Genomic DNA, 20381 nt, shown 5'->3' with positions numbered 1-20381 from the left:
CATAAAACTTACAGAAAATTGGGGCCGGAGCAGTGGCACAAGCAATAGGGCATTTGCCTTGCACACTCTAACCTAGGATGGACAGCAGTTTGATCCCCCAGCACCCCGAGCCAGGAGCAATTTCTAAGTGCATAGCCAGGAGTAACCCCTGAGTGTCACCAGGTATGGCCCCAAAAAGCAAAAAAAAATGTATAGAAAATTCTTAATTTTATAGAAAGGAAAACTAATTATGTAGCACTTTTCAAATTACATGATTTGAGGTTTTTATTATCTTATTTAGAATCACACCTAATGACTTGTAATTTATAGGATACCCTTTTTGTGGAGGTAGGAACTTGCTTTAAAAAAAAAAACCTGGGGGCTGGAGAGATAGCATGGATGTAAGGCATTTGCCTTGCATGCAGAAAGTCGGTGGTTCGAATCCCAGCATCTCATATGGTTACACTCCCCCATCCCCTGAGCCTGCCAGGAGCAATTTCTGAGCATAGAGCCAGGAGGAACCCCTGAGCGCTGCCGGGTGTGACCCAAAAACCAAAAAAAAGAAAAACAGAAAACCTAAGGCACACATGTTTTAGCCCATGTACTTACTGTTTGCATGCATGTGCTGCCTGCAGGTCCTTTCTTGAGATGTAAACTTTTATATTTACTTGTTTCCATTCGGGCTTGTATACAAGGGCTCGCTCTATCTTTGAAAAAGTCTGTGTTCTCCCTTGAATACATTACCTTTTCTTATCTTCACCCTCCTCCTTCCTCAATACTTCCCAATAAAACTTGTTTAGTAAAAAAAAAAAAAAAAAACAATTAAAAACTAAATTAGTCTAATGCAGGTGGCCTACATTATGAGACTTTTTTTTTTTTTGGCTTTAGGGCCACACCTGTTGTTGCTCCAGGGTTACTCCTAATTCTGCACTCAGGAACCACTCATGATGGGCTTGGGGACCATATGGGATGACAGGGATCAAACACATGTCACCCTACCTACTATACTATAATTCTGACCCTGAGAAACACTTTTGTGATTATTGTATTTTGTTTTGGGGCCACATCCAGTGGTGTTCAGGGGTTACTCCTGGCTCTGTGCTCAGGAATTACTTCTGGCAGTGCTGAGGGACCATATGGTATGTCGGGAATCCAGCCCAGGTCGGTCATGTGCAAGACAAATGCCTCTCCACTGTACTATCATTCCGGCCCCCATTTCTCAGTCTTAATTTTATATGTAAATTTATTTTATTCAGTTATCCAATGAAGACAATACAATCTAGAAAAGACTGCATGATTCTCAGTCACATAAAGAAGGCAAATTTTACTGGTCATTGACACTCATGCAGGATCTGATAGAAATGAAGAACATCTCTCTTCTATTTTAACATATAAGTAACCATATTCTAAAAAGTTAAGTATATCTTTTGAGTATTCTCTTCAAAAATCATGGCTTTGGGCCTTCTCATATGATCTTATGTGCACTATCAAAGATTCATGTTTTTCCCAAAGAACCATGGTTATATTTACCATGAAAGGAAAACACAAAGAATTCAAGGAATCTTGTAGAACTTAAACTGTGTCTCATGGTTCTAAATCAAGAAGAAAACTGACTTAGGGGGTTGGCAAATGTGATTCAAGTGATAGAACACATGCCTAATATGTGTAAGGCCGTTCTGTCTCTGGCACATGCACACCCACCCCCAACCAGCAGCAGCATTAGATGTAGCCCTGGTGGCCTCTGAAGGCTATGGAGCCTTAGCATCAAACATTCAGATCTACAATGATGCAATTGGAAGTTGAGGTAATTGAGCCAAGTGAAATAAATAAGGAAGTGACAGATAATTACCAGATGGTTTCATTAACATAAATCATTAATAACAAACGAACTAACAAAAAAAGAAGACTCAGACTCATTGAGTCCCAGGTTCAACCACTCAACCACAGGAAATGTAAGTGGGCCCTTTGTACCAATAAAAATTTTTTACCTATGTGGGGCCCGGAGAGATAGCACAGCGGTGTTTGCCTTGCAAGCAGCCAATCCAGGACCAAAGGTGGTTGGTTCGAATCCCGGTGTCCCATATGGTCCCCCGTGCCTGCCAGGAGCTATTTCTGAGCAGACAGCCAGGAGTAACCCCTGAGCACCGCCGGGTGTGGCCCAAAAACCAAAAAAAAAAATTTTTTTTACCTATGCCAAAATATTGCTCTCCATAAAAGAATTTGAAACCTCTGATCAGTTGCAATTTTAAGAGATCTTTCCTGTGAGGATGAGAACCACCGTTTCATACCAGAATAGTTGACAGACTGGGATGTCATCTCGCTCTTTCTCACTCTTTACCATAGCCTCAGAGAGGTGTATGACCTCTGGAGTTTGCTCAGCTGTATCCTGGCTGGACTAAACCTTTGTTTTTCAAGAATGCACCCTTTGGTCCCCCTATAATAATTGAAGGAAAACTGAAAACAGCTTCCTCTTACAATAATTGTTACTACTGCCTCCATCTCATGTCATTTGAAGTTAACTCATACTATTATATACAAATGTGCCAAAATCACCATTCTATGACCTGAGTCTTAGTTCCCCATAACAAGTAACCTGATGCATCATGGGTATGCAAACTAGTCTAATAATAACTTTCCCAGCTTATTAGCCTGCTGTGTCTCATGGACTCTTATCTACATTATTTGTACTTTGCATGCACTTTGCATACAGAATGTGTCTGGAATTCCCCTTTTCTGTGACTTTTCAATAATGTGATGATCCTCATCTCTACACAGTCTCTCCATCTTTCCCAAGCAAATGGCATTTGCATTTGATATTTGTATTTTTTGTTTTGTTTCATAGCCTCAGGGTCATTAAACAGCTGGGAGGCAAAGGCAAGGTATTAAATGTATTAGAGGCGTTTTAACGTCCAGTGCTTTCTATGATCAATTCACAATGCAATGTCAAAGAAGTAATGACAATTTAATGTACATTCTGCACAAATAGTTAAAACATGAAAATAGAAAATAGAAAATCAAAATTTAAGCATACAAATAAACTGCATCCATTAGTCCCAAATATCTCTTTAAAAAATACCCAGATTAAGAATTATTAAATTTAGTTTAAAAACATAGTTAACTCAAACCTGAATAAAATATTAGTGCTATTATTAAATGAATAAATGAACACAGTTTACAAGGACATTCTATATTCCCCCTCCCAAGTCTCAAATAGTTACTCTTCACTTTTCTATGCTTAAGGATTAATAAAAAAAATGAGGGAGGTGGTTCATGTGGTAGAACACATGCCTAACTTGTACAAGGCCCAGCTCAGTTCCATCCCCAAAACCCTGTGCCTATTCCTGAGGCAAACCATATGTGTATAAAATATACAAAAGATATCACTTTTAAATAAATGGATTAAGGAAATCTTTGGTTTGGTTTTGATATGGCAGGTCAGAGATCAAAGATCAAATCCATGACCTCATACATGAAAGGCAACTTATCTACTGTTAAAGGAATGTTTTATTTTATTTTGCTTTTAAGCCACACCTAGTAGTGCACAAGGCTTTCTCCTGGCTCTGTTCTTAGAGGTTCACTACTGGCAGGAATTCCATATATGATACAGGGATTTGAATCCAGATTGGTTATATGCAAGATAAGCACTACCACTGTACTGTCTCTCTGGCCTTTGGGTGTGTGTGAGTGTATGTGTGCATGTGATGCTGGGAATTCAACCCAGGGTCTCACAAGTGCAAGGCAAATGCTGTCTGCTGAGCTCCATCTCCAACCCTCAGCACATCTTGGCAGTGCTATACTAGCAACCATACATGTTGTGGCACCTGGGATCCCAGTCAAACAGGGAATCTGCTGCCAAGCTACACCCCCCAGCCCCACCTTCTCTTTATCCTCGTTCACTACTATTCTTACTCTAATATTACACACCTACACAAAAATACACTCACACACAAACTAGACTTTTCCACAAACAAGACTTTGTGGAAAGTCAGAAACTTGTTGGTCTTCCATGAGATTTGGTCTATTAAATGAAGAAAAAAAAAAAGACTAACATAAAATGTCAATGAACAGTGTAGGTACTTCTAATAGATAGCTTGCTTTCTCTTTGGGCTACAGTCAGCCATGCCCAAAGGCTACACCAAGTGCATTACTTGAGAGTCATGAAAGAGCTCATAGACTATGAGGTGATAGGCACTGAACCCTGAACTCCCACACTGTGCAAAGCATGTGTATACAATTCTTTGAGCTATCTGCTTGCTCTAGTTTAATGTTTTGAGAAGATCACACATATTATTATTTAGGTGTTTTTTTAAGTTATGATGGATGAACATTGTTAAAACAAAACATAACTATAGATGTCATGTTCTGGATGAGTTTCTTCAGAAATATTTGGACTTGCTGGTTCTTCTGCTTTGGGTTTTTCTTCAATTTCTGAAAAATAAAGTAATAACTTCAATAAATATCACTGGAACAGCTGACTATTTACAGGAAAAGAAAACCCTAATTTGGACTGGGAGATATTGCATGTGTGAGGCCCTGGGTTTGATAACAGAATCTTTATGATACTCGATTCAAGCACTGAATAGAAAGTAGCTCTCAGCCACACTGCTGTGTGGTCCAAAAACAAAACAACAAAACCATTAACTCACAACGAACTGAAGAGTTAAACAGTAACATCCATAAATATTGTAGAAATATTAGAACGTTTTAAAAATCTTAGAGTTGGGGGCTAGAGCAATAGCACAGTGGGTAGGGTGTTTGCCTTAGACCAGTACTTCTCAATTATTTTCTGTCATGCCCCCCTAAGAAGAAGAGAGTATTTTTGAGGCCCCCCCTGCACGACTGTAAATAGTATCCTTATTAAAAAAAGAACTTTAACCTGCAAAACAAAAATATATAAAAATAATTTAAGCTGATTTTTTAATCAGAGGTGATGTCCGGATTAATGGCTACAATGAGCACATTTTGCAATGCATAGCTTTTCGAAGCGGGGCTTGAAGCAGGACACAGCAACTCTCAGCTCCAGAGACATTCAGAGACATAAACACGGGGCTTAGCTTGTTATGACAGTGTTTGCTGAGGTCAAATGCGCCCCCCTTTATAGCGCGCCCCACTATTTGAGAACCGCTGCTTTAGACCCAGATTTTCAGCAGACCCAGATTCAATCCCCAGCATCCCATATGGTCCCCAGATCTGCCAGAAGTTATTTTTTTTTTTTTTTTTTTTTTTTTTTTTGGTTTTTGGGCCACACCCGGCGGTGCTCAGGGGTTACTCCTGGCTGTCTGCTCAGAAATAGCTCCTGGCAGGCACGGGGGACCATATGGGACACCGGGATTCGAACCAACCACCTTTGGTTCTGGATCGGCTGCTTGTAAGGCAAACGCCGCTGTGTTATCTCTCCGGGCCCCAGAAGTTATTTCTAAGCACAGAGCCAGGAGCAGCCTCTGAGCACTGCTGGGTGTGGTCCAAAAACAAACAAACAAAATATTAAGATTTATAAAGGCTTTTTTTTGGGGGGGAGGGGTCTACACCCGGTAGTGCTCAGGGGTTACTCCTGACTCTAGGCTCAGAAATCACTCCTGACAGGCTTTCGGAATCATATGGGATGCTGGGATTCGAACCACCGTCCTTCTGCATGCAAACCAAACACATTTCCTCCATGCTATCTCTCCGGCCCCCCATAAAGGCTTTTTTAAGCAGAACACAGACCAAAAGCCATAAAGAAAATGAACTGCCAAGCTTAAATACCTAAAAATTCAAATTGTAGAGTGCTAAAGTGATAGTACAAGGATGTAGAGTGCTTGCCTTGTGTGCAATTGATCTGGTTTCTATCTCTAGCACTACATCTGGTCCAAAGCCAACCAGGATTGACTCCTGAGCACAGAGCCAGTAGTGACCAAATTTTTTTTTATTTTAATTCTATATGAAAAAACACTGAGAAAAGTTAAATGACAAACAACTGGAAAACTGTAATTTACATATAATTAAAGATGTACTTTTTTTTTTTTTTTTTTTTGGTTTTGGGGGCTAAACCAGCAGCTCTCAGGGGTTACTCCTGGCTCTGCACTCAGAACTCTCTCCTTGCAGGCTCGGAGGAGCATATTGAATGCCAGAAATCGAACCTGGGTCTGTGCAGGGTTGGCCGCATCCAAGGAAAACTCCCTACCGTGTTCTATCACTCTGGCCCTAAAGATGCATTTAATTTATGGGGCTGGAGTGATAGCACAGTGGTAGGGCATTTACCTCGCATGTGGCCAACCTGGGTTCAATCTCAGGCATACCATATAGTTCCCAGAGCCTGCTAGGAGTGACTTCTGAGTGCAGAGCCAGGAGTAACCCCTGAGCACTGCCAGGTGTGGCTCCAAAACCAATAGATAGTTATAGAGATAGATAGATAGATGATAGATAAGATAGATAGATGATAGATAGATAGATAGATAGATAGATAGATAGATAGATAGATAGATAGATAGATAGATAGATAGATAAAGATGCACTTAATTCCATAGCTATTTACAATGAATGTTAAAAAAAAAACTGGGGATGGAGCCCAATGGTAGAGTACTTTCCCTAGGTTCAATCAAAGCCCTGGGGAAAAAGAGGAACACTAGGTTATTTTCTGAAGAAAAACCCAAGGGGACCAAGGAGATGGCTTAAAGGACTGGCATCTTTGCTTGTAGGTCCCCTGGGTTCAACAGCCCAGCAGTACAGGGGCCCCTGAACATTCTGAAGCCATCCTCAGACACAATGACTAGGGAAGGAAGGCCAAAAATAAAATTTTTGATTCAAGATAATAATAAAGATGCCTGGGGCTGGAGAGATAGCATGGAGGTAAGGCGTTTGCCTTTCATACAGAAGGTCAGTGGTTTGAATCCCAGCATCCCATATGGTCCCCTGAGCCTGCCAGGAGTAACCCCTGAGCACTGCCGGGTGTGACCCCCAAAAAATAAACAATAATAATAATAATGCCTAATAGCTTTGTCTCTCTCTCTCTCTCACACACACACACACACACACACACACACACACACACAAACTAAAGCAATTGAGTGGAGACTGGGACTTAGTGGTAGAGATTTGCAAACATGAAGCCCTCAGGGGTCTAGGGACTACAATCAAGCAGGGTTTTTTGTTTGGTTTAGTTTGGTTTGGTTTAGTTTTGGGGCCACACCCAGTGACGCTCAGGGGTTATTCCTGGCTATATGCTCAGAAATCGCTCCTGGCTTGGGGGTGCCATATGGGACTTTAGGGTATCAAACCTTAGCTGGATAGGAGAGTCATTATAGAGAGGGTTTTTTGAGGGTTTTTTGGTTTTTTGGTTTTTGGACCACACCCAGCAGTGTTCAGGGGTTATTCCTGGCTCTGCACTCAGAAATCGCACCTGGCAGGCTCAGGGGATCATATGGGATGCCAGGAATCAAACCCAGGTTCATGTGCCCTACCACTGTGCTATCACTCTGGCCCCAATATAGAGGAATTTTTTATGTTTTTTTTATGTTTTATTTTATATTATTTTATTTTATACTATTTTCATGACAATATTTTATATTATACTTTATAAGCAGCAATAAGTAGGTATTTGTTTTGTTTTGTTTTTGTTTGTTTGTTTGCTTGTTTTGGTTGGTTTGGGGGCACACCAGGTGGTGCTGAGAGGTTACTCCTGGCTCCATGTTCAGAAATCACCCGTGGCAGGCTCAGGGGACGATATGGGATGCCGGGAATCGAACCTGCGTCTGTCCCCGGTCGGCTGCGTGCAAGGTAAACACCCTATTGCTGTGCTATTGTTCTGGCCCCAAGAAGTATTTGTTCAGCAAGACAAAACTGAGAATAAAGTACTATTTCATCCAACCTTGGTGGACGGATTTATATGGAAACTCTTAGAACTTTGTGATGATTACAGCTGCTTCTCCAGCAGGGCATTCTTTAGTACCCTATGATTGTGGTGTGTATATGTGTGTGTGTGTATGTGTGTGTGTGTGTGTGTGTGTGTGGTCTAGAGACTGACACATATGAATCAGTGCACTTCTACTGCATTGCTTCCCTATCCCCAAAGGTCAGTGACTCCCTATAATGTTTTTTATTATAGGGCTAGAGAAAACGAACAATAAGGAGTTAGTATGATCATTATTGTTTTTGGTGTTTTGTTTTTGTTTTGTTTATGGTATAATGGTTTGTGCCTAGGGCCTCACAAATGTAAGCCATGCATTATACCACTGAACTTCATTCTTCACCCTTTACTGTTGTTGTTGTTGTTGTTGTTATAACAACTGTTATTGTTATCATCATTTTATTCTGGAATGATACCCAATTACCAGTGCATAGGGACTTCTCTCACCTCAGTACTTGGAGGCCCTATGTTGATTTTTGGTTTCTTTTCTTTGTTGTTGTTTTCTGGGGGAGGGCTCAGCAGGCAGTTCTCAAGGCTTACTCCTGGCTCTGAACTCAGGGACCCCTCTGGGTAGTGCTCAGGGAATAATATGGGATGCTAGAGATCCAACCAGGGATGTCCACTTGCAAGACAAGTACCCTACCCACTGTACTTTTATTCCAGCCATAGAGATTTCCAATGAACTTGTATGTACAAGTTCCTACTGTTTATTTTTGGAAATGTGTCAAGAAAGCCATTAATAGAATGAAAGACACTTTTTAGCTGAATCTAATCAGTGATTTCAGTGGCATTAAATCCATGGAAGTAGTGGGTATGACCAAGGATTGTCAAAGGAAACTACAGCTTTTCCTTTGAGGGCCTGAGCCCATGTCTGTGCTTTACATTTGTTTGTTGTTGTTGTTATTGTTGTTTTGGGCCACACCTAGCAGCACACAGGGGTTACTCCTGGCTCTACACTCAGAAATTACTCATGGCAGGCTTCGGGGTACTATATGAGATGGTGGGGATCAAACTGGAGTCTGTCGTGTGCAAGGCAAATGTCCTCCCCGCTGTGCTATCACTCAAGTCCTCAAACGTTTTTGTTTGTCTTGTTTTGGGCCACACCTGGTGGCACTCAGGGAAGACTCCTGGCTTTGTGCTCAGAAATTACTCCTGGCTCAGGGGACCATATGGAATGCTGAGGATCAAACCCGAGTCAGCCACATGCAAAGCAAATGCTCTACCCGCTGTGCTATCACTCCAGCCCTCCAATGCTGAAATGAGGAAACATCATCAGATACCACTGATTAATAATAATAAAGGGTGGGGATTGAAGCTCAGTGGTATAGTGCATGGCTTACATTTGTGCGGTCCCAGACACAAACCTTCACACCACAAAACAAGTCAAGAACAAAACAAACTGCACCTACCTCAAGAAAAGTATAGATTCTGAAATTGGCCAGAGAGATAGCATGGAGGTAAGGTGTTTGCCTTTCATGCAGAAGGACAGTGGTTCGAATCCCAGCATCCAATATGGTCCCCTGTACCTACCAGGGGCGATTTCTGAGCATAAAGCCAGGAGTAACCCCTGAGTGCTGCCAGGTGTGACCCAAACCCCCCCCCAAAAAAAAAAAAACATTATGAGATTTTTTCCCTTCCTATGTGTTTAGGATCTTGGCTTCTGACCTACCTGTTTCTTGGTTTGGTTCTGGAAAGCATTCAGTAGGCACATCCTCTTGTATATTTGTTTTAGTTGAAAGATCTTCGGGTCCAGGTGTTTCTTGATATAGTTCAGGGGAGCCATATCCAGACCCAAGTGTTTCCTGATACATTTCAGGGGCAGAGTCTTCATGCCCAGCTGTTTCTTGGTACATTTCGGGGGCACAGTCTTCAGGCCCAGGGGCTTCTTGGTCTGTTTCAAGTGTATATTCTTTGAGTTCAGATGTTTCTTGGATTGATTCATCAGAGAAGAATTGAGGCACAGCAATTCCTTGGTATGTTTTGTGAGAAGAGAGTTCAGGTACATCAGGGTCTGAGTATGCTTTTGCAGTGAGGTCGGTAGACACAGCTATTTCTTCAGGTTGTGCATTTGGGAAGAAGCTTCTTTTCTTTGCTAGTTGCTGATTGAACTCAGCATTACACTCCTCAGGTTTCATTCCTTTTTGTTGTGCATCAGAACTGCAGCCTTCAGGAACATCTAGGTCAGGGCATGTTTCAGCAACACATCCCTCTACATCTTGGACATCTTCTGGTGTTTTAGGAAGAGGAGATATTTCAGGAGAGAGATCTTCAGATTTAGCTGTGTCATGGCACATTTTAGGAGTCAGGTCTTCAGGTGCAAGCGTATCTTCGCATATCTCAGAAGGCTGGTTTTGTACCATTGTCTCTTGGTACTCAGAAATATCTTCCTGATGTGTAGTGCTTTCTTGGCCTATTTCAGACAAATGTTTCTCAGGTACAGCTTTTGGGGGAGATGCTACTGGAATGGGGGCTACCATGACATCCATTGGAGACGCCATTTCTCTCTCTGTAGGAGTTACTTTCTCCACCTCCTTTTCTAATGGTGACTCGGGCACTGCCCTTGATTCCGTATTCTGTTTCTTTCTGCCTCTTCTTTCATTTTCTTTTCCAGTTCTCTGCCGCTTGCATTTTTTCTGTCCTCTGTGGAGAGATCAGAATTAATGTCTGTGATAAGTTACGGAATTCAAATAATGCTAAATAATAGTAACAGTCCCAGGTCTTCATTGCCTTATTTGTGCAACCTGGAATAAATCACTTCATCTCTCTAAGCCTGCCTCTCCTTGTTTGTGCAGTGAAGCAGTACGAGAGGCTTTTAATTGTCCAGAGAGAGCAAGTGTTCTTAGGCACTTTTTGTCTCCAATGTCTTGCTCACAGGAACCTTCTTTGTAGTTCATATGGGTGAGAGTGTGCACACACATACTTCAAGGTTGTCTATGAAAAACATTGCTGATGTCATAAATTGATAGATTGGAATTCTGGTTTAGATACTGGTTTTGGGGGATTTGTCTAGTGTGTGTTAGTCCTTGTTAGTCCTCACAAAGGGACACATTTGTGTTTCTAGATCTGCGATCTAGGCATGGCTTTTGTTTTGTGCAGACTGCAGGTGGGTGATACAGACAGCTTGCTTAGCTCACACAAGATCTGGTAGAGCGCATGTTAAGTAGCTGCAATACATGTCAAATGAGATGTACTGGGAACTGAGGTAAAGCTGCAAAACACTGCTAGAGTAAGATACTGGTGGAAAGGCCAAGTGGCTATGTTCTACCTCCTTGAAATGAATGGCTAAATTGAAGATCTAAAGGATTTTCATAGAAATGGCAACCATTGACAAATTGTTAGGTACTACAAATATAACTAAATACAGATGGCTAATACAGATGGGCTGGGAGGGAGAAAAGGTGCTATAAATAAGCATTGCATCATTTTTCTAAACCCAGTGAAATTCTGAACCACTCACTGCACTAGGGTGCATATTCTCACACACCCTAAGGGTGGAAATGCAGTCCTACTCAACACTCCTCAAGGATTTATTATGATCAGGCTTAAGGCAAGGCACACAAACTGCCTGCACTGAGTTATTTTCTCAGTAAGCTATCTGGAGATTATAATAAAAACAGCTCTATATCACTTTGCTGTACTCATAGTTCCTTGAAAATTAAAGTGTATATGCCCTTGGCTGGAGATTAGCTCAACTTGCTGAGTATTGTTTTGCATGTAGGAGCCTAGCTTCAGGCCTCAAGCACTGAGCCAGGGGGAGATCCTGAGCCCCGCAGGTGTGATCCTATAAACAGAAGGCTATATTTCTTATTCAACCCTTTATTTGTTTGAATTTTTCCACAATTTTATTTATTTTTTTTTATTTATTTATTTATTTATTTATTTTTGGTTTTTGGGCCACACCTGGTGACACTCAGGGGTTACTCCTGGCTATGCGCTCAGAAGTCGCTCCTGGCTTGGGGGACCATATGGGACGCCGGGGAATCGAACCGCGGTCCGTCCTAGGCTAGCGCAGGCAAGGCAGGCACCTTACTTCTAGCGCCACCGCCCGGCCCCCACAATTTTATTTTTGCCACACCTCTTGGTGCAGGGCTACTTCTGGCTCTGTGCTCAGGAAGCATGTTTGGTTTTGCCCGGAGACCACATGGATGCCAAAGATGGAACCTGGATTAGCCACATGCAAGGCAAGCACCCTGGTCCCTACCTGTTAGCTTTTCAAGAGATAGAAATATATATAGGTGACCTAATACTTAATCTGTACTGTGTCACTTAAAAGCTATGTGATCATGAGCAATTCTTTCAACTCTCTATGCCTTGGTTCCTTTGTTGCTAAATAAAATAGCATTTTCCCAGCCTCATATGGTTATTATGAGAAATTGTATATGATGGGCCAGAGTGATAACTCATCTGGTAGGACATTTGCCTTGCACGAGGCTAACCAGGGTTTGATCCTCAGAACCCCATATAGTCTCCCATCTCCACTAGGAGTGATTCCTGAGAGCAGAGCCAGGGGTAAGCCTTAAGTACTGTGGGGTGTGGCCCTCAAATCAAAATAATAATAATTGTATATTATACTGGAGCCAGAGCGAAAATATAGCGGGTATGGCCTTTGCCTTGTACATGGTTGACTCAGATTCAATCCCCAGCATCCCATATAGTCCCCAAATACCATCAGAAGTAACCCCTGAGCATTTCTGGGTATGGCACACAAAAAAGGTATCTCATATCTTGGGTTAAAAAGAAATACAGTAGGGCCCGGAGAGATAGCTCAGCGGTGTTTGCCTTGCAAGCAGCCGATCCAGGACCAAAGGTGGTTGGTTCGAATCCCGGTGTCCCATATGGTCCCCCGTGCCTGCCAGGAGCTATTTCTGAGCAGACAGCCAGGAGTCACCCCTGAGCACTGCCGGGTGTGGCCCAAAAACCAAAAAAAAAAAAAAAAAGAAAAGAAAAGAAATACAGTAGAGGCTAGAGAGATAGCATGGAGGTAGGGCATTTGCCTTGCATGCAGAAGGATGGCAGTTTGAATCCCGGCATCTCATATGGTTGCCTGAGCCTGTCAGGAGCAATTTCTGAGCAGAGCCAGGAGTAACCCCTGAGCACTGCCGAGTGTGACCCCAAAACCAAAAACAAAAAAACAAAAAAACAAACAAACAAAAAAAAACTACAGTAAAGGAACAAAACTGGTTAACCACTAGAATTGGATATTTTATCCATAGAATCAAGTTTGCATGTGAGGGGTGCCTAGAAGGGACCCTTTAGATACAAGGAAGGTAGAGGGAAGCAGGCTCTCTGGTGATGGATGTGGTGTTGGAATGATATATGCACATAAAGAATGATTAACGGTATTTTTTTTTGATTAACAGTATTTTAAATCATGGTACCTCAATAGGATGGGGGGAGAGAAACTGTAGAAAGATGAATGCAGTGGACATGTTTACTGAAGGCCTGAGTTAGAGTAAGATTAAAATAAAATCTAGAAATTTTTCTAGAAATCTAGAAAAAAAGGGAATTTTATTTGTTGAAATTGTGCAATTGCAGAGTATGTTAATTTCTGATTTACAATACAATTTTGTAACATAATTTAACTATTAAAATGCTTAAATATGCAGAAGTAACAACTAATACAACTATCAAAATGTTTATCAAAAAAACTTATTTCCTCTGTATCACTGTTCTAAGCCATTTATTCTGCTGTCTCATAAAAAGCTTAATAAAATCCTGAACAACTTAAACATCCTTGTCTCCAATGTGTAGATGACAAAAGTGGAGGGTGGAAAGGTCAAGTGAGTTATCTCAGGCCTTAATGGCATAGAATAAAAATCTAGGTTTCCCGTGTTGTTCTGGCTTCCACAGTACACTCTAATGCTTCTGTGGGAAAAGACCAAGTTTGTAGTGAATGGGATGGCACAGTAAGGATGGCCCTCCTTGGTACAAACATGTGTCATGTGTTGTCATATGTCTTGGTGTCATGTGTTGCTATAGCAAGGCCAGTCCATGGCCAAAGCAGAATAGCATGTCATCTACATCTATAGAACGTAGATATAGCCATGCTGTCCTCAGCAAGCTCAGAAACAGTCCTATTGGCACAATTAGACTCATCCCACATCCCTGAAGCAGGGCCCATCCACCACCTCAAAAAGACTGATCTGTAAGCCATAAGGCTAGTTCCTGAGTAAAGAGTCAGAATTGCAGAGACACAGTAGAGCAGCAGTCTCAAACTCAATTTACCTGCGTGCCTCAGGAGGCAAAGTCGGGGTGAGCCTTGAGTGCAAAGTTAGTAGTAGGCCTTGAACATTGGGGGGTGTGACCCAGACAACTAAAACAAAACAAAACAAAAAAATATTTCTCTAGGGCAGGGCCACAAAATGTTGTACAGAGGGCTGTTTGCGGGAGTTTGAGACCCCTGCAGTAGAGGATGCCCATGGTGACAAGTGAGCGGCTCTTCCTCATCCATGCTAGCACCAGGGAAGCCAAGCAATGGTGGAGTATTGAATGAAACTAGGGGAACAGGTGTGACCCAAAAAATAACAACAACAACAACAAAAAAAAACTATGGGAACAATTTCCATAGTATTTCATAGCATAACCTGCCACATGACCTGAGTACAGAAATTTTTGCTATAAAGGTGACATTTATATTCCCCATTTCTACAGCAGCCTTATTCCAGTCCTGCTTCCCATGCTGCTGGGAGCCTGCTGTATCTGCTATGAGGGGCTACACAAGATGTGTGTGTTTGCCTCTAGGGAGTGAGTCCCAGATATGGGCTATGAGGTGATATACATGGTAACCAAGCTAAAGGTTTTTTTCTTTCCTGCTGAAGGTTTTTATTTTATTTTATTTTATTTTATTTGTCCATTATTTTTGGCTCCTTTGAACAAAGAGAAATCATGTACCAACACAACTTACTCATTTAACAGACATCACTTTCCTATTTTCAACCATATTGTGAGCTCACTGGAAAACTATCTGTTGCAGCTAAAGAGATATTCTGTTCCTAGGAAAATAGTTGGGAGGGATCTATATAATTAAGGATTTTTAGTGATCAGAGAGCCATACACACAGCTGACCTGGGTTCAATGCCAGCACTTCATATGGGCCCCCAACATCCACCAGGAGTAATCCCTGAGCAGGGAGCTAAGAGTAAGACCTGAACCAATGAGCATGACCAAAAAACAAATTGATAAGAGTGTTTAGTGATTCAGACAGCAGTGAGATGATGAACATCTGACAATGTAGGTATTTCTGGCTCTCATCCTAGTAGAGAAGAAAGGAAGTGCTCTTGGTTTGGGGAAACCAGAGAGCCTACTGCTGTTCTGTTGTCTCTTTGTCCCTACCCGACAGACCACTTCCATCTCTAGCACCCCCTCTACTGTCATAGGCTCTTTGTCTATGCATCTCCATCCTGCCTAGCTGATCAGCATACCTGAGCTCTGGCTCTGAAATGACAAAACAAACATCCACATGACCTGGACTGAAGATTGAGGCATTTCCAAAGTCCCCTGTCATTCATTTACAGGCATACTTGAGTTTACTCCACCAAGAGTTCCTTATTGGATAAGGAATTTCCTAAGAAACTTTTCCTTATCAAGCTGGGAAAACAAGCCCAGAGATTTCTTCAGCGGAGCCTTCCACTGCCAACAAGATGCCTGCAAGAGCAGATTACTCAAGTGAACACCAGCCCACAACAATATAATCCCATAGCTTGGTGCTTTCACTATATAAGACCAGCAATAAAACTCTGTTCCTACTTATTGGCTGCGTGGCTTTAGACAGAGATTTAACTCTTTTTTGTTTTGTTTTGTTTTTTTGTTTGTTTGTTTGTTTGTTTTTGGGCCACACTCAGCGATGCTCAGGGGTTACTCCTGGCTCTCTGCTCAGAAATCACTCTTGGCAGGCACCGGGGACCATATGGGATGCCGGGATTCGAACCACCACTGGTCCGGAGTCAGTGATTGCAAGGCAAACGCGCTACCGCTGTGCTATCTCTCCATTCCCTTTCTTTGACCAAGTGAGCCAACTGGCTTTTATTATGGGCATGTTGGAAGATACAGTAAGAGCAAGTGAAAATTCTCAGGCGTCTGGGTACTGAGAACAAACTCTGGAAGTTATCAATTTCCTTTCTGCCACCCTCCCCCAAAGAATTTCATACCGAAATTGCCATTGTGAAGACTGGTGCTCTTCGGCTTCTGCTTTTCTTTTCCTGAGCTGTTCTCTGTTTCGCAAATTCCAACGTCCAATAAGCTCTGTTGGGTCAAAATGAACATAATAGAGAGTGGTGAATTATAACAATTATCAGCAAAATAAAATCCTTCTCGGGGGAGAGTCCCAATGCTGGTTATCAGTTTTATCCTCAAAAAAATTTCAGAGGGGGGGTTGGACCACACCCAGCAGTGCTCAGAGGTTACTCCTGGCTCAAAATTTGCTCAGAAATTGCTCCTGGCAGGCTCAGGGAACCATATGGGATGCTAGGGATCACACTCAGGTAGGCTGCTTGCAAGGCAACCTTACCCACTGTACTATCTTTCTGGCTTCATGGTCAGTATTTAGGACCAGGGAGATGGCTCAAAGGACTAGAGTGTAGTTTATACATGCAGGAGCAGGAGTCCCAGGTTTGATTCCCAGAGTAAGATTCCTTGAGTACCACCAGGAACAGCCCCCTCCTCAATATTTCAGTAGTCTCTGAAAATTGCCAGCTGTGGCTAAAAATGAAATATAAAGTCAGCATTTGTATTTAAATCTGTTATCAACCTATTATGAATTTCTTCAGAATATTTTTGTTATATAATGAAACCAACCAGCCATCCTTAACATTATAATCTATTCCTTTTTAAAAAAAAGTTTTTGTATGTTGGGGCCGGAGACATAGCATGGAGATAAGGCATTTGCCTTGCATGCAGAAAGTCAGTGGTTCAAATCCCAGCATCCCATATGGTCCCCCAGCCTGCCAGGAGCGATTTCTGAGCATAGAGCCAGGAGGAAACCCTGAGCGCTGCCAAGTGTGAACCAAAAAACAAAAACCAAAAAAAATTTTTTGTTTGTTTGTTCTATTTTTGGCCATTCCTGGGTGTGCTCAGGACATAAACTGCTAAGACATTCTATAGCCTCTCGCAGGGGTCCTCAAACTTTTTAAACAGGGAGCCAGTTCACTGTCCCTCAGACCATTGGAGGGTCTGACTATAGTAAAAACAAAACTTATGAACGAATTCTTATGCACAGTGCATATATCTTATTTTGCAATGAAGAAACAAAACAGATACAAATACAATATGTGGCCTGCGGGCCATAGTTTGAGGACCACTGCATGCTTAGTAGTCACTCGTGGAGTACTCAGGGAGTAGATGGGGTGCCAGGATTGGCCACTTTTCAGGCAAGCACCTTAACTCGTGTACTATTTCTCGTGACTTTCATTTTATTCTTCAAAATCATCTAAACCCTATCACACAAAGTTGTGATTATAGCATACCATCATTTTACCTATTTACATAACATATCAGAAATATTTTTCAGTTTTTTAAATTGTAACTTTGATGGCATGATGAGTAAACATGTTATCATTTATTCAGTCCACTGGTTTGAATATTTGGGTTGTTGTCTGTATTATGCAAGTAACATTCCTTTTGAATTTTTTCTCATTGGATGGTGTTTTTTTGAAATTTTATTGACAAGTAAAAGATATCATCGGGGCTGGAACAATAGTACAGCAGATAGGGCATTTTGCTTTGCACTCAGCCAACCTGGATTCGATCTCTAGAGTCCCCTAAGGCCCTCCAAGCACCGCCAGGAGTCATTCTTGAGCACAGAGTCAGGAGTAACCCCTTTCATGCAGAAGGAAGGTGGTTCAAATCCCAGCATCCCATATGGTCCCCCGAGCTTCGAATCCTGGCATCCCATATGGTCCCCTGAGCCTGCCAGGAGTGATTTCTGAGCGTAGAACCAAGAGTAATCCCTGAGAGCTGCTGGGTGTGACCCCACCCACCCTAAAAACCCAAAAATTAAAAAAATTTAAAAAAAAAAAGGAAAAAAGAGGGCCAGAACGATAGCACAGTGACTAGGATGTTTGCCTTGCATGCAGTCAACCCAGCTTTGATCCCTGGCATCCCATATGGTCCCCCAAGCCAGCCAAGAGAAATTCCTAAGTGCAGAGCCAGGAGTAATGCCTGAGTGTCACTGTGTGGGATCCAAAAAAAAAAAAAAGAAAAAGAAATTACGCTCCCTCTCCTTTCCTTTCTCTCCCTCTCTCTCCTTTCTTTTTTCCCTCTCTCTCTCTCTCCCCCTTTATCCCTTTCCCTTTCTTTCCCCCTCTCCCTCTCTCTTCCCTTCTTCCTCTCACTCCTTTCTCCTTTCCCTCTCCCTCCCCTTCTCCTCTCTCCCACCCTCTCCCTTACTCCTTTCTCTCTCATTTCCCTGCTTTCCCTCTCTCTTTCCCTCCCTCTCCTTTTTTCTGCCTCTCCTTCCTCTCACTCCTTTTTCTCTCCCTCTTTCTCTCCTTACCTCTCCCCACTCTCCCTTTCACTACCCTCCCTCTCATCTCTCTCATCTCCCCCCCAAAAAAAAAACAGAAAAAAAATAAAAAGAAAGAAATTATAGTTTTTTCCACAGTAATATTGTTGCAGACACCACAAAATGTCATTCATTGGAGCTGATATAACTGATTCAATACAACAGTTACTAATCATCATTGTATCTTGTTCTTCCATGCATCTATCCATATGTAAAGATCAGTAGTTCAGACTTTTTCATCTTGAGAACTGTCTTAACATAATGGATTCCTTTGTAATCATGCTCACCAGGCTACCAAAGGTACTCACAACATAAAAACTTTTCAGACACCCTCTTGAGATCTAAGTTTCTGCAAAAATATTTTAAGAAAAGCTGCTTGAGCATAGACACAAAGACTCAGAGGAGTTTAAGAGAATAATTACTATAGTGATGACCTTTTTCCAAATCTCCTTCCCAAAGCTCTTCTACAGAAGTAAATGGGTATATATCTACCACTATCATCCAGCACTAGATATTTTTATTCTTTCTTATTTTAAACATTAATATTTATCACTTGTATTTAATTCACCCATTTAGGCTACATAAACATAACTATGTCTCTTTTTTTTTCAGACAAATTTTTTAAAAAGTGGAAATATTCACTGAGCAATTTATTCCCAAGAGCCACTGCCTTTCAAGGTCTTCATTACCTGGAACATGGTTCTTTCCTTGCTGGGGAGCAGCTGTGTTCTGCAGCGCCGGGCGTGACTGGTCCTTTCCCAAATCCATCTTGCTTCTCTACCTTCCTGCTATTTGGGGTCTGACTTCTGCAGCCTTTTTAAAAATATCAAAAGCAACTGACAGTTAAAAGCACACAGATGCACATACAAATTCACTTGTCATTCAACTTTCCGCCAAAAAGTTTTATCTGCTAAGACCACAGCTGCAGGCTACTTCTGCTTTCTTTATCTCCCAGTACAGGTGTGAGAAGGAGGGATGGCCAGGGTTGGGGCTGGGTCCTCTCCTCCAGCACAGGTGTCCTAGCTTGGCATGCCCCAGAATTCAAGACAGTTGTCATTTGGTTCTACCTGCCAGCAAATGCCAGAGTCTGAAGATTCTTTTCGCATTCAGAAGCATAGTAGAGAGAGAACAAAAGGTTGAAGACCTAGCTAGCTTCCAGTCCCTAGAAAAGTCACCTCCCTTTCTGTGACTTCCCCTCCTCATTTGCAGAGTGGGCAAATAATTCCTGATCTGCTCACTTCACTCCAGTTCTTGTCAAAGTGAAAAATAATAAATACAAAAATTTGGAATATGTAAAATTAATCTGGTTTTTTTTTCCCTACATGCAGAAATTTCCCACCTGAATCTTCTGCAAGACAATATAGTCTTCTACATGCTGTCAAGAGTTTAAGAACCAGTGAGCAGGGAGCTGGAGGGATATAGCACAACAGGTAGAGCGGGTAGGTCGGGAAGGGCTTTTGCAGCTAATCTTTGCATGCAGCTAATTCCCGTTCTATCTCAGGCATCCCCCAGCACTACCAGGAATGACCCCTGAGCAAAGCCAGGAGTAACTCCTGAACACCACTAGGTGTGGGTCCCAAAAAATGACCAAACAACAAGAACAAAAACAGTAATTCAAACAACAACAAAGACAGTGAACAATTCAATCAACAATAAAGAGAGTGAACAATTCAAGGAACCTGGAACATTACTTTGCTCACTTGTTTACTAACAACTGACTCAAGAGAACTAGTGAAATCCACTGTTTTCCATCCAGGAAGACCAAAGAGCATTTCTTTTTCTCATTCCCTTTTGATTGTTTCGGGTTGTTTTGTTTTGTTTTGTTTTTAAGTAAAATAGTTCTATTTAGTAAGTACAGAGGAGAGATGACTGAGAGCGAGAAGAGGGAATTAATTTTACAAAGTAAAAGAAAAGTTTTATCCAGGTCAGAGAGATAACACAGTGGGTTATCTCACAGGACTTTTGCCTTGCAAGTGGCAACTAAGGTTTGATCCCTGGCATTCCATATTGTCCTCCGAG

At 41.9% G+C, this 20381-nt stretch overlaps 1 protein-coding gene across 1 annotated transcript; it reads right to left on the bottom strand.

Moving 5' to 3' along the window:
* Positions 1-4093: 4093 nt before the first annotated feature.
* On the bottom strand, positions 4094-19196 carry HEMGN (hemogen). The gene is made up of 4 exons (XM_049784157.1): positions 19052-19196; positions 16012-16105; positions 9534-10504; positions 4094-4407 (listed from the first exon to the last, which is right to left on the bottom strand). Exons 1-4 carry the CDS (start codon positions 19128-19130, stop codon positions 4310-4312), a joined length of 1242 nt encoding a protein of 413 aa, XP_049640114.1. The 5' UTR covers positions 19131-19196; the 3' UTR covers positions 4094-4309.
* Positions 19197-20381: the final 1185 nt, after the last annotated feature.

Source organism: Suncus etruscus, chromosome 1 (assembly GCF_024139225.1).
Source record: "Suncus etruscus isolate mSunEtr1 chromosome 1, mSunEtr1.pri.cur, whole genome shotgun sequence".
Lineage (NCBI taxonomy): Eukaryota > Metazoa > Chordata > Mammalia > Eulipotyphla > Soricidae > Suncus > Suncus etruscus.
This window is presented reverse-complemented; position numbering and strand designations above follow the sequence as displayed.